Source organism: Dipodomys ordii, unplaced genomic scaffold (assembly GCF_000151885.1).
Source record: "Dipodomys ordii isolate 6190 unplaced genomic scaffold, Dord_2.0 Scaffold127, whole genome shotgun sequence".
NCBI lineage: Eukaryota > Metazoa > Chordata > Mammalia > Rodentia > Heteromyidae > Dipodomys > Dipodomys ordii.
Window position 1 is genome coordinate 1086587 of NW_012267343.1, and position 13199 is coordinate 1099785.

The following is a 13199-nucleotide window of genomic DNA, read 5'->3' on the forward strand; positions in this document are numbered from 1 at the left end:
TGGCTGGCTTCCAAGAGCGAGAGGACAGGGTGGTGCATGCCCAGTGGCTCTTCCAAAATTGGCAGCCAGATAAATCATTCCACTTCCCTAAGAGTTAAGTGACATGACTGGTATTGAGTAGGCAGGAGTGTTACACTCACAGATGTCCCATCTGGGTTGGGGAGAAATCGTTCCCTTTTTAATTATAAAATTTAGATAATGAGATTTATAGTAGCATGTGATCGCCTATAAGAATCCAAAGATAAAATGTTTTCCTTTTCTTCTTTGTTTCAGATACATTGAGCACTACTTGGAAGAGTTCATAATATCTGCTAATAGGTACTTCATGGTGGGCCACAAAGTCATCTTTTATATCATGGTGGATGACGTGTCCCAGATGCCTTTGATAAAGCTGGATCCTCTGCGTTCCCTCAAAGTGTTTGAGATTAAGCCTGAGAAGAGGTGGCAGGATATCAGCATGATGCGCATGAAGACCATTGGGGAACATATTTCAACCCACATCCAGCATGAGGTTGACTTCCTCTTCTGTATGGATGTCGACCAGACCTTCCAAGACAGTTTTGGTGTGGAGACTTTGGGCCAGTTGGTGGCTCAGCTCCAGGCCTGGTGGTACAAGGAGGATCCTGATAAGTTTACCTATGAGAGGCGGGAGGAGTCTGCAGCATACATTCCATTTGGACAGGGGGATTTTTATTACCATGCAGCTATATTTGGAGGAACACCCATTCAGGTTCTCAACCTCACCCAGGAGTGCTTTAAAGGAATCCTCCAGGACAAGAAAAATGACATAGAAGCTGAGTGGCATGATGAGAGCCACCTAAACAAGTATTTCCTTCTCAATAAACCCACTAAAATCTTATCTCCAGAATACTGCTGGGATTATCATATAGGTCTGCCAACAGATATTAAAACTGTCAAGATAGCTTGGCAAACAAAAGAGTATAGCGTGGTCAGGAATAATGTCTGATTTTACATTGTCTGATGGGTTTCTGAATTTGAGAGAGGACCATTCTGGCTAATTCCTCAGAAATTTTACTTTTATAATCACTAACAGAAACATCCACGTGGCAAAATCATGCTGTTCTGCCTTATAACTCTGAGCCTCAGTGAATCAGATGTAAATTTCCCAGTGATTTCTTATCTATAATAGATTGGGGGAAATACTATCAGCTGAACCAAAAAGAATTTGCCACAGGCAAAGAAAAAGCCAGAACACTTTACTCATGTCAGGTAAACATATCAGAGAACAAAGTAGCAAGGAAAGTGTTTGACAGTGAGCTATGGCTGGGGCGGGGGGTGGGGGGTGGTAAGGAGAAGAGCGTTAATTTCAGTGTCTTCCTGTTTTTGAGGGGTCTAAAGCAACATAAAGTTTCTCTGTGGCAAGAGAGCTTTTAGTAAGGATGCTATCTACATTGGCAATCCTCAGAGGCTTCAAAACTGATTGCTTCAAGTCATGAGTAGTCCATGTCCTTTGCTCATCAGAATATTGTGTGGCTTCTGTGCAAAAGATGGGTAGATTCCCAATGGAGAAATCCTGGCTGTGCATCTTGAGAGTCCCAGGGAATCTGAATGGACCAGTGGACGCCCAGCTTGACATGAAAACAAAGCCTCAACTTTGTGTTTTCCAGGAAATAGCAAAAAGAAAGAGTGGGGAAAGAGGGGCTGAACACCCTGGAGCTGTGTCACTTAAGTGGCACAGGGCATGTGGATGACCTCCAGCCTCTTCAACCCCATGAGTGACAGCAGGGATTTGAACAGAAGGTACATCTTGTTTTGCCTAAGTCATATTCAATCCACCAGACTAGTGTTCAGTCACTTGGTGAGGAGAAGTGGATGGTGTCAGACTACAGAGGCTTTCAAGAAGCTGGGCTTCATCAGAAGACAATGTGTTATCCGCTGATTCTGCTACCTGCTCGAAACCTCAGGGTTCTTTAGCCCATCATGCCTCAACATGGAGAGCTGGTATGGGGATAAAGCCCTGCCATCAAAAGATGTCCGGTTTCTCCTACTCTCATCTGCACTACAGAAGTTTAAGCAACCAGATCTATTGGACAAAATGGTTAGTTGATTTTGTGACAAAAGCATGAAGAATAGCAATGGGAGGGCCCAGTTGTCATGACTGAGCAGTTGAGCATTCAATCACCTTCTCTAAGAGAAGCAGTGACATTCTGTATATTAAGATCAGCAAATCAACATACAGAAAGTTGGCAGGCAACATATACACCTGCATATATATTTATATTTTCCTTATATTCCAGTTTAGGTCATTTGTTTTCATCTTCACGCAATGTGTTTGAAGAGCCTTTGCACTAGCCTGATGACTAGAGCAAAAGGCTTGAGAAAAATGAAACTTACATTTTTTTCTACCATTTCACTGTGCCTCCTAACTCATAAATCTTGCCAAATGAAGGAATGAGTGAATGAATAAAATCACATTTCCAATACCTCCCCCCCCCACACACACAAAAAACAAAAACCCCTCCTGAATTAGTGGGCTTTGAAAAAGAAAATAGAGATCACATACCAGTTAAAGATCTTGTTTCTTCATTATACAGGTTGTGGTGGACCCTGTCTAGAGTAGGTTGTGATTAATGATTGAAGTCTTGAACCAAAGAAATTATCTACCGTGGAAGTTTAGAAAAAAAAAGGCTAAAGGAATTGTGAGGGAATTTCTTGATTTTTAAAATTCTTTAAATCATCAATGGAAAAAATTCAGAGCCTTGTTAATGATAATACTTAAACATTTTTTTAAATTTCTCCTTTTCAATAAATTATTTTCTCAATATATTCTGGTCTGGTCATGGATTATGCATTTCCTTCCAAAGATGTTCCGAACTGTCAGCTGTAGAATTTTAGGTTCTTAGACTCAGAAATCCTTCTTGCCTTTCCGAAAAATGTATGTCCTATTACAAAGACAGTACCACAAAGATCAGGCTTCTAAAAACTTCTAAAACCTATGCTTCTATTGAGCTTTGCAACATGGGCTGCAATAATTATCAGCAGAGATCACTTGAAGCCCAGAGTGTGACAACAGGGTAGAGGGAGATAGCAATGCCATAACCATATCTGGGAGTTAAGGGTAGGTTGAAAATGTGACTAGCAAGCACAGAATTCTGACTTCAAATCCCAATACTACCAAATAACTTAGCATCAGGCTCATGTAGTGAGATGGTTGCTAGGCAGGTGCTGTACTGATTGGGCTGTACTCCCAGCCCTTATGCTCTTACTTTTGAAACAAGTGCTTGCTTTTTGTCCAGACCAGCCTAGACTCCAATCTTCTACTTATACTTTGGGATGATAGGCATGTACCATCATACTCCGGTAATCGTTGAGATGGGGTCTTGCAAACTTTGTTGCTATAGCTACTTCCTGAATAGGATTATAGGCATGAGCCACTATTGCCTGACTTTCATATATATTTTAATAGGGATAAGTGGAAATCCCTTAGTCAGACTCAAATCTAAAAAGATGTATAGCTAGGATTCAATAGTGTATGATGGCCACATTGTAGAGGATTAGTCCTGTTATACAAATGAGGAAAAACCAGGTTCTGAAAAGCTAAACCATCCAGGTGGTAAATGGCTGTGCTCAGCTCAAATCTAGAAGCCCACAGAACAAATGTGCCGATACAGCACATATGTAGGGCCACATTTCATATCTTGGAAAATGCAACTTGCAAAGAAATTACAAATGCAAAAAAATTTACAAGTGTAAATTCTTCCAAATTTTTACATACAATTTTTTACATAGAATTTTTTTTACCTAGAATTTTTATATAGGAATGAATGGTTTCAAAACTAGATAACATCCTAGGCCTGTACCATCTCCCACTTCTAGTGCATTAAACCTGCTTCAAATTCATTATGTAAATTTAAATGCATCATGTAAGAAAGACGGTTATTCTTACCTATCAATTGAGTATGCCGGGCTGACATAAACACTGTGTAACCACTGCTGTACCATGTCAGTCCTTTGGAAGGCGTGCCTGGGCAAGGGGCAGGTGGCCAGGTCAGCCACACCTATTTCCACTCCAGTTTGAATCCGGGAAGCACATGTAGGCATGCAGCTGGAATGGGAGAGGTTTATTCAAGGCCTAAAAGACTTGTCTCTTTCCCCCACTTTTCATTTTGGTGTTTTGAGACAGGGGACAGGGCTAGAGCTCACAATCCTTTTGCCTGTACCTAGCAGGTGCTGAGATTATAGATGTGTACCACCATAGCGGGCTCTTTGTCCTTCTTGGAATGATAGCTTTTATCACTCATAGCAAAAGTCACTATCACGTGAGACCTTTTGTTCTGACAGCACCGGTATTTATTAAATGTGTACTGTATTAGTGATTATATCAGCTTGACAGCCATCGAGTCTATTGAATGTACAACACACCTCACGTATATTTTAAAAGGGGGGTCTGGGAAGATGGCTCAGTGGTAGACTTCTTGCCTTGTGTGCAGTAGGCCCTGGGTTCGATTCCTCAGCACCTCATAAGCAAAATGAAAAAAGCTGGAAGTGGCGATGTGGCTCAAGTGGTAGAGCTCTAGCCTTGAGCTGAAGAGCTGAGGGACAGCGCCCAGGCCCAGAGTTCAGGCCCCACGACCGGACGCCCCCCCAAAAAATATATATTTTAAAAGGGGTAAGTAGGTATCTTAGTCAAAGTCTCAGATCTGGAGGGGTGCAAAGCTAGGATTCAAAATTTCTGTCTAAAGCTGCTCATACAACAGCTCTAGGCTACTTCCCTCATTCTTTTATACATACTTTAAAAAGTATTGTATAAAAGGGGTTACAGAGGGGTTACAGTCACATGTCATGCAATGAATACATTTTTCCCCCCTCAGTCCTGGGGCTTGAATTCAGGCCTCGGCACTGTCCCTAAGCTTCTTTTGCTCAAGGCTAGCACTCTACCACTTGAGCCACAGCACCTCTTGTGGCCTTTTCTGTTTATGTGGTACTAAGGAATCAAACCCAGGGTTTCATGCATGCTAGGCAAGAACTCCACCAGTAAGCCACATTCCCAGTCCACGAATACATTTCTTTTTAATAGTCTTACACATACTGTAACCATCTTGACATGTCTGGGCATCTAGAGAATCACTATCGAAGGGTTATGTACCAAAGGGAGAGAATTGAGCATCCTGAAAACTCTTAACAGCAAGGTTGTGGACTATATAGCTAGAAAAGCAGGACTGTGGAACCTGAGCAAGTACAAAATGTAGGTGGGTACTTGGCTACGGAACGATGGAGGAAGGAAGAATATCTAGGGATCTGGGGGAAAAAAAAAAACAAACTTAAGAGGCCTGACCCATGAACTGATCTTTGACAGAAGAGGAGTCACTGGGAAATTGGATGGATTGAGGTCTCAGAGGGAGAAGCAGCAGGTGTGAAGCATGGAAGCCTGCAAATTCATAGACACCCATGAAAATGGGGCTTTGGGACTGCATAAAATCACCAGGCAGAGCCTGCATGACAAAAAACACAGAGGGCTCTGTCTGCCTGCCTCACATTCACCTAGGATGTATGGTTCTCTCCTACTTCCCAGCAGTCTCATCTTCTTTAGGGAACCTACTCAATTTCTATGGAAGCTTGCCATCGTTGGAACAAGTGATCTTTCCATCTCCCTACCCAGTTGCAATGACTGGTGAAGGGATGATCAAGTACCTAAAGTAGCCCAAACAAGTGAGTTTCAGGTGTTTTCCTAGAAATAAGGAAACTTAAAATTCTAGTTGCTTCAGATGAGAAGTAGGCCAGCCTTAGAATGAGACACAGAACTACCTAACATCTGTACTGCTCATGTGCTTCTCAAATATGTGAGCCAGTAAAGTCTCCTTGCTGTTAAGCAAGTTGGAACTGGACTTCTTTTAACTTATAATCATCCCCCCACCAAACCCCTCTAGAATCGTTAGCTCTTCACAGGCAGGACTGTCTGCCTTTGGATCAGCTCCAGTACCAATTATCTCACCTATTTACTAAAGAAGTGGATGACTGCATTAACTTTCACTCCTATTATGCCTTATAAGAAATGAATTTAATTTTTAAAAGTCATCTTGTGATTGCAGGTCATATGTCCTATTTAAAAAACAGGAGGTTTTGCACCTGGCACCTGGAACTTTTCCTCCCGTGGTACACAATATGGGAACTCAGAGGACTTGCAGCTTGTTCTCAAGTTTAGGCTCCAACAGTGTGCCAAAACCTACAGGGTTTAGTGCTACTTCAAGGGCAGTATTGTATGGTTTACTTTTGCTTTATCTTTGCTTCTCAGCTTGGGAATTACTCCCCTCCTTTCCCCACTCTTAGGGACATTTGGCAGTGGTAATGTCTTGTCTGAAGGCATTTGTGGTTGTCACAAATGGTGTGTGCATGTGGTGTGTGCATAGGTATCTAATGGGTAGAGGCATGGGATGCAGCTTAAAATGCCCATGACATTCCCCTTCAGCAAAGAAATACCTGGCTCAAAATGCCATTAGTGCCAAGGCTAAGAAACTCTAGCATCAGGGGCTGGGAAGGTGGCTCAGTGGTAGAGCGCTTGCCTTGCATGCATGAGGCCCTGGGTTCGATTCCCCAGCACCACATAAGCAAAAAGAAAAAAGCCGGAAGTGGCGCTGTGGCTCAAGTGGTAAAGCGCTAGCCTTGAGCTGAAGAGCTGAGGGACAGCGCCCAGGCCCAGAGTTCAGGCCCCACGACCGGACCCAAAAAACAAAAACAAAAAAACACAAAACTCTAGCATCAAGTTCTCTTGGGCTTTATTAAGAAAGAAACATTGTGTGAAAACAAACATGCACAATATCTCTGGGTCCTGGAATAGGACTTGATGGCCATTAAGTTTCTAGTGCACGTCTTGGTCCTCATAAAAAAAACCATAGCTAAATTCATTGACAATCTGTTCCCTCAAATAGAGTCTCACGGTTACAATCAAAACGTGACCAGTGGGAATGGGTAGCAGTGGGAGTGAGGAGGGCAAATGGAAATGTGAAGACAGGTGAATATGGTCCAGGAACTATATACATGCATGAAAACAACAGTGAAACCTGCTGAATGTTTTAAGAGGGGAAAGAGAATGAGGGAGAGCGATTGATTCAGAAGATGAATTCAATTATGATGTAATGTATGTATGTATGTAAATACCTGGATGAAGCCCCTTGTAAATCTAATAGCAAGTTCTCCATTTGGACACAAGAGGGCATGATTTCCCAACAACAAACCTGTTTCAGCAACTACAATGATGAAAAGCATTTTTAGAGCTGGCGAAGACTGGGAGTTTGCAGAAATAGGTGGTTGTTTTTTTTTTTTTTTTGGCTTGAACTCTGGGCCTGGGTGCTGTCCCTCAGCTCTTCAGCTCAAGGCGAACACTCTACCACTTGAGCTACAGCGCCACTTCCGATTTTCTGGTGGTTTATTGGAGATAGGAGTCTCACGGTCTCTCCTGCCCGGGCTGGCTTTGAACCGCGATCCTCAGATCTCAGCCTCCTGAGTAGCTAGGATTACAGGCGTGAGCCACCAGCGCCCGGCTAGCAGAAATAGGTATTAATACTGCATAGAAATGAAAATTGTGGGGCTGGGAAGGTGGCTCAGTGGTGGAGCGCTTGCCTTGCATGCCTGAGGCCCTGGGTTCGATTCCTCAGCACCACATAAGCAAAAAAAAAGAAAAAAGAAAAAAGCCGGAAGTGGCGCTGTGGCTCAAGTGGTAGAGCTCTAGCCTTGAGCTGAAGAGCTGAGGGACAGCGCCCAGGCCCAGAGTTCAGGCTCCATGACCGGACCCCCCCCCAAAAAAAGTAATGAAAATTGCTTGGGTGGGGGGCAGGGAGAGGATGGGAAGGGATGGGAAGGGGAAACAAAGGAGGAGGTTACAATGCTTGATAAGAAATGTACTCATTATCATGCCCATGTAATTGTAACCCCTCTGTACAGTATTTTCACACACACAAAAAAACCCAACATTGAGCTTTCATGTTCAAAGTAAAAAAAAAAGAAGAAGAAGAAATGTACTCATTATCTTGCCCATGTAATTGTAACCCCTCTGTACAGTATTTTCACAATAAAAAAATAATAACTTCACTGTAAAAAAAGAAATGAAAATTGCTATAAATTTTTAAAGAATGTGGCTAGGAAAAAAATTAGCTGGTTAGAACATATTTTTAGTGAATTGTCTGTAACTGTCCAGAATAACAGGAGCTGAAAGTTTTAAAGATATCTTGGTTGCAAGGATCAGAAATGACCATGATCCATGTAAATCCCAAAAGGAACCTGCTGGAAAGCTTTGCTAAAACAAGGGAAAGTAGAAAGGCAGGCAGCAGTGTGCAGAGACTGGCTCCTACTGGCTTGTTAAAACTTAAGGCATGGCTCAAGTGGTAGGGAGACAATCATGAGAAAAAAATGGCTGAGAAAATGTGAGGCCCTGAGTTCAAGGCCCCAGTACAGGCCCCAAAAGGAAAAAAAAATGGAGGGAAAAGTGAAATCTCTTTATAGAACTGGATTAATGATCCTGAGAGTGGCTGTAGACCCACTTACCTATATAGACTATGACTGGTCATGAGGGTCCGCTGTCCAGTTAACTTGCATACAAGGCTGCACTATAAGTTCACTATTTTTACATCCATCAGCTAGATGGGGGGCAGTTTGCTATTTACACATGTGGGACACTGCTTCCAAAATCTACAGGAACACATGGGAGTGATAGCTATTTCTTTTCTTTTTGGTATGTATTTTTGTATTGTAAAGATACTGTACAGAGGGGTTACAGTTACACGAGTAAGGTAATGAGTACATTTCTTATCCAGCATTGTTACCTCCTGCTTTGTTTTTCCTCTACCATTGCTTCCCTCCCCATCTCCCCAACTCCCCCCACCCCAACTGGAAGTTTTAAAGTTTTCAACATAGTGTCTTGTACATCTCATTGTTACAATGGGTCAACCTGTAGCCTTATTTCAGTGCTATTCTTTTTTTAAAAATTATTTTTATTCATTTATTTTTTGTTTATGTGGCAACAAGGAATTGAACCCAGGGCCTCATGAATGCTAGGCAAACACTTTACCACTAAGCCACATTCCCAGCCCTATAACTATTTCTTAGTGGTAAGGGACATAAGCACTGGTTCTCAATCTTGGCTATAAAACAGTTTCCCGGATTACTAATATTCATACCTAAGTCTCACCCCAAAGATTCTACTCCATTGGCATGGAGTAGAACCTGGAGATTAGTTCTTTGTTTTTAAAGTTTTCTACATGATTTAAGTATGCTACAAAGTTGAGAATTGACTAGCACAAAACACAGCAATCTGCCCTGTAATTTTCTAGGTATGGTTTTCTTTGTATTTTTATTGCTTGGGATTCATAACTTTGTACTTTTTTGTAAATAAAATCTGGGAAATTTTGGCTATAATAAAGATTTAATTTCTCTTTCATTTTTTCTCTGTTTTTGAGAATCCAATTCCACGCATGTTAGACTTCTCGATATTGTCTCATAGGTAACTGAGGCACTGTTTTTTGGTTGTTTTTTTTTTGGTCATGGGCTTGAACTCTGGGCCTGGGTGCTGTCCCTTAGCTCTTCAGCTCAAGGCGAGCACTCTACCACTTGAGCCACAGTGCCACTTATGGTTTTCTGAGTGGTTTATTGGAGGTAAAAGTCTCACAGTATATGTCTGAGTCAAGCAGAAAAGGTCAGATAAGGTGATGTTAGGGAAATGAACCCTAAGATATGTATTCAAATGTTTTTTTTTCTTTCATGAGATTGTTTCTAACACATCTATAAGATTATTTCTTTGTTGCTTTGTATGTATAACCCCTGCTTTCACTGTATTTGATGTTGGTATAATTTGTGGAGGGGAAGGGAAAAAACAAATCGTTTAAATAGGGATACAGGTGGACCCATTGCAACAATGAGATGTACAAGTCATTATGTTGAAAATGAACTTTACAACTTTGGGGGGGGGAGGGGAGAGGATGGGAAGGGATGGGAACAAAGGAGGAGGCTACAATGCTTGATTAGAAATGTACTCATTATCTTGTCCATGTCATTGTAACCCCTCTGTACAATATTTTCACAATAAATTATAAATTAAAAAAAGTCTCACAGAGTTTTTGCCCAGGTGGGCTTTGAACCGCAGTCCTCAGATCTCAGCCTCCTGAGTAGCGAGGATGACAGGCGTGAGCCACTGGCGCCCAGTGAGGCACTGTTATTTTATCAATCACTTCTCTCTCTTTTTCTCATAACCTACCTCACATTGAGTTATATTTCATGTCACTAGCCTTTTATTCTTTAGGGTCCCATTGGTAAGCTTATTCAGTAAGTTTTCTATTTGAAATATATACTTATTTTGGCCTTTTTTTTGTTTTTGTGGTTGTTGTTAAGACAGGTTCTCACTACATAGGCCAGGCTGGCTTTGATCTCATGATGAGTTTGCTTTAACCTCCCAAATGCTAGAATGGCAGTTATATGTGAGCCAACACACCTGGCTGGCTCTCAATTCATTCATTGTTCTAGAACAGTCATTGTTTTTGTAATTTCCATTGGTTGGCTGACAATTCCTATGTATTCATTCATTCTGACAGTGTTTTCTGTTAAGTTCTTAAAATATTTTCAGAATCACTGCTATTTAAAGTCCTTGACATTTCCAACTTCTTTTTCAACATTTTATTGGATAGAAGAGAGTGCTGGCTTAAAGTGGCATAAGGAATTTATGAAAATACTCTTTCTCTTAACTAAGATGGTTGCTGCACACTTCCATGTGTGTATAGGAAATACATTGAAATGGTATACTTAATTACATGTTTTGCTTCATATAAAGCTACTGAGGAGGCTGAGATCTGAGAATTGAGGTTCAAAGCCAGACTGGGCAGAAAAGTCCATGAGACTCTTATCTCAAATGAACTGCTCAGAAAAATCTGGAAGTGGTGCTGTGACTCAAGTAGTAGAGCACTAGCCTTGAGAAAAAAAAGCTCAGGGACAGCACCCAGACCCTGAGTTCAAGGACCAGCAGATATATATATATATATATATATATATATATATATATATATATAAAATCTTTTAAAATCCCCTCAAAACAAATGCAGCTTAAAGGATCTTTGATAAATAGGACACAATATAGTTCTCTGACAATGAAGAAGAAATTACTGGCATAAGAATATCCTCACAATCTAATTATTTCATCATCTTAAGAATGTGATGATATCATCATTCACAGAAGACAGAATAATAAGTACACAAACTTGAGTGTCATAGAACCAATACACTGAACTTTTCCTTAAAGCCTTCAAAACTGCCTATTTAAGATTCTCCACATATCTTCTCAGTTCCCATAAATGTCGAGTCTCTAATGAAGACTATAAAATTCCTACATGATCTGAGGAAAACGATAGGTAAGAGACTGTCCTTAATTCAACCAAACAGCCCCATCTCTTTTTCTGTGCGTAATTTCATACCAGGTTGAATAAATAACACAAAAGAGTTTGGCTAAAGTTTGATGGCTAAAATTCCAAGATCAATGTACAGATAATCTAAAAATTATAGTTTATCTCCTAACTCATGAGCTAAATAACTATACATTCAATTACTTGGGAGAAGGTATATACATACTGTATGCAACAGTATATGTTGTATGCTACAGTTTTTCCTGAAGTAACCAACTATAAAAAATAGTTAACTTCATAAGTATACAACTTTTTAGAATCCAGATAAGTACTTTCATAAGTAAATCTTTTTTATTAATACCTTACTTTATGCAGTTAGTCTGTGAAGTAGATTATTTTTGTAGTAGAAACTTTTTTGAAGATAAAAGTCCTTCATAATTTGGAAAATAGAAATGAAGTTTGTAAGATCTTTTATACCACAGACACCTAAAACAAGCTAATGTACTAAGAGTTTTTTTCTTTTTCAATTTTTTTTTTTTTGGGTCCGGTCATGGGGCCTGAACTCTGGGCCTGGGCGCTGTCCCTCAGCTCTTTAGCTCAAGGCTAGCGCTCTACCACTTGAGCCACAGCACCACTCCCGGCTTTTTCTTTTTGCTTATGTGGAGCTGAGGAATCGAACCCAGGGCCTCTTGCATGCAAGGCAAGCACTCTAACACTGAGCCACCTTCCCAGCCCCTTAATGTTTTTTTTTTATTGTGAAAATACCATACAGAGGCGTTACAATTACATGAGCAAGGTAATGAATACATTTCTTATCAAGCATTGTTGCCTCCTCCTTTGTTTTTCCCCTAACATCCCTGCCCTCCCATTTCCACCACTACACTTCCCCGCCCCTGTTCTAAGACTTTTTGTAGCTAGGTGAAATACAACCAAGAATATCCACTGACTCAACTATTTTCATATAAACAGACAACCAATGAAGGAGCTGAAGTGCCTTAATTGCTAATTAGTTTATCTTAAATCATCTAAATTATCAAGAGGGATTCATACAACTTACTGTGTATACACTGCATGATATTTAATCTATTTGCATTTATTTTCCTTCACAGAAAAAATGGCATGCAAAAGAAAAATAATTCTATTATTATTGATATTATTGTCTCTATGGTCCTTACCTATGGAGTATCATTTCAGGTAACAATAAAAGTTTAATGTTTTATTCTGATACTTGGTAAGAATCTCATATGTCAAATAGCTAACCGGATTGAGTTGTATAAATTGACATCAAATTATACTGATCCAAATATATGTACAAATTATACCCAAATACATCATATAATATAGTCTTAACCATCAAAATTATTTGTTTTAATGGAATCAGTAATAAAATATATCTGTTGTTTTAAAAATATTATATATATTATCTTGATATATATATTGTCTTGATATATATTTTATTGGTGAGAATGAGTTCCTGACCTTTCCTACTATTATTGTGTTGGGGTTTATCTGTGCTTGTTAAGACCAGAAGTGTTTGTTTAATAAAATTGGGCATTCCAATAGTTGGATTTTTTTTAATGGATTGTGCCATTCATAAGTATGAAGTGGTGTTCTTTGTCTCTTCTGGCAAATTTTGGTTTGAAGTCTGTTCTATAAGATATGGATAAAGTTGCTCCTTACTGTTTTAGGAGTCCATTTGCTTTATCTCTTCTTTCACCCCAAACCAATGGTTTTGTTTTAATTTTTTTGTCAGTCATGGGGCCTGGGCACTGTCTTTCAGCTCTTCAGCTCAAGGCTAGGGCTCTCCTGTTTAAGCCACAGCACCACTTCTAGGTTTCTAGTGGTTTATTGGAGATAAGA

The 13199-nt window shown here is 40.2% G+C and overlaps 1 protein-coding gene across 3 annotated transcripts in view; it reads left to right on the forward strand.

Annotated features, from left to right (window-relative positions):
* The window catches only part of LOC105996167 (N-acetyllactosaminide alpha-1,3-galactosyltransferase), a 59794-nt gene extending 57007 nt beyond the window's left edge, over window positions 1–2787 (forward strand). For all 3 annotated transcript variants that reach the window (XM_013030163.1, XM_013030162.1, XM_013030164.1), the window contains one exon: window positions 274–2787. In XM_013030163.1, the coding sequence (XP_012885617.1) occupies window positions 274–967 (694 nt within the window). In that variant the 3' untranslated portion in view covers window positions 968–2787. The remainder of the gene's footprint in view (window positions 1–273) is intronic.
* The last annotated feature ends 10412 nt before the right edge of the window (window positions 2788–13199 follow it).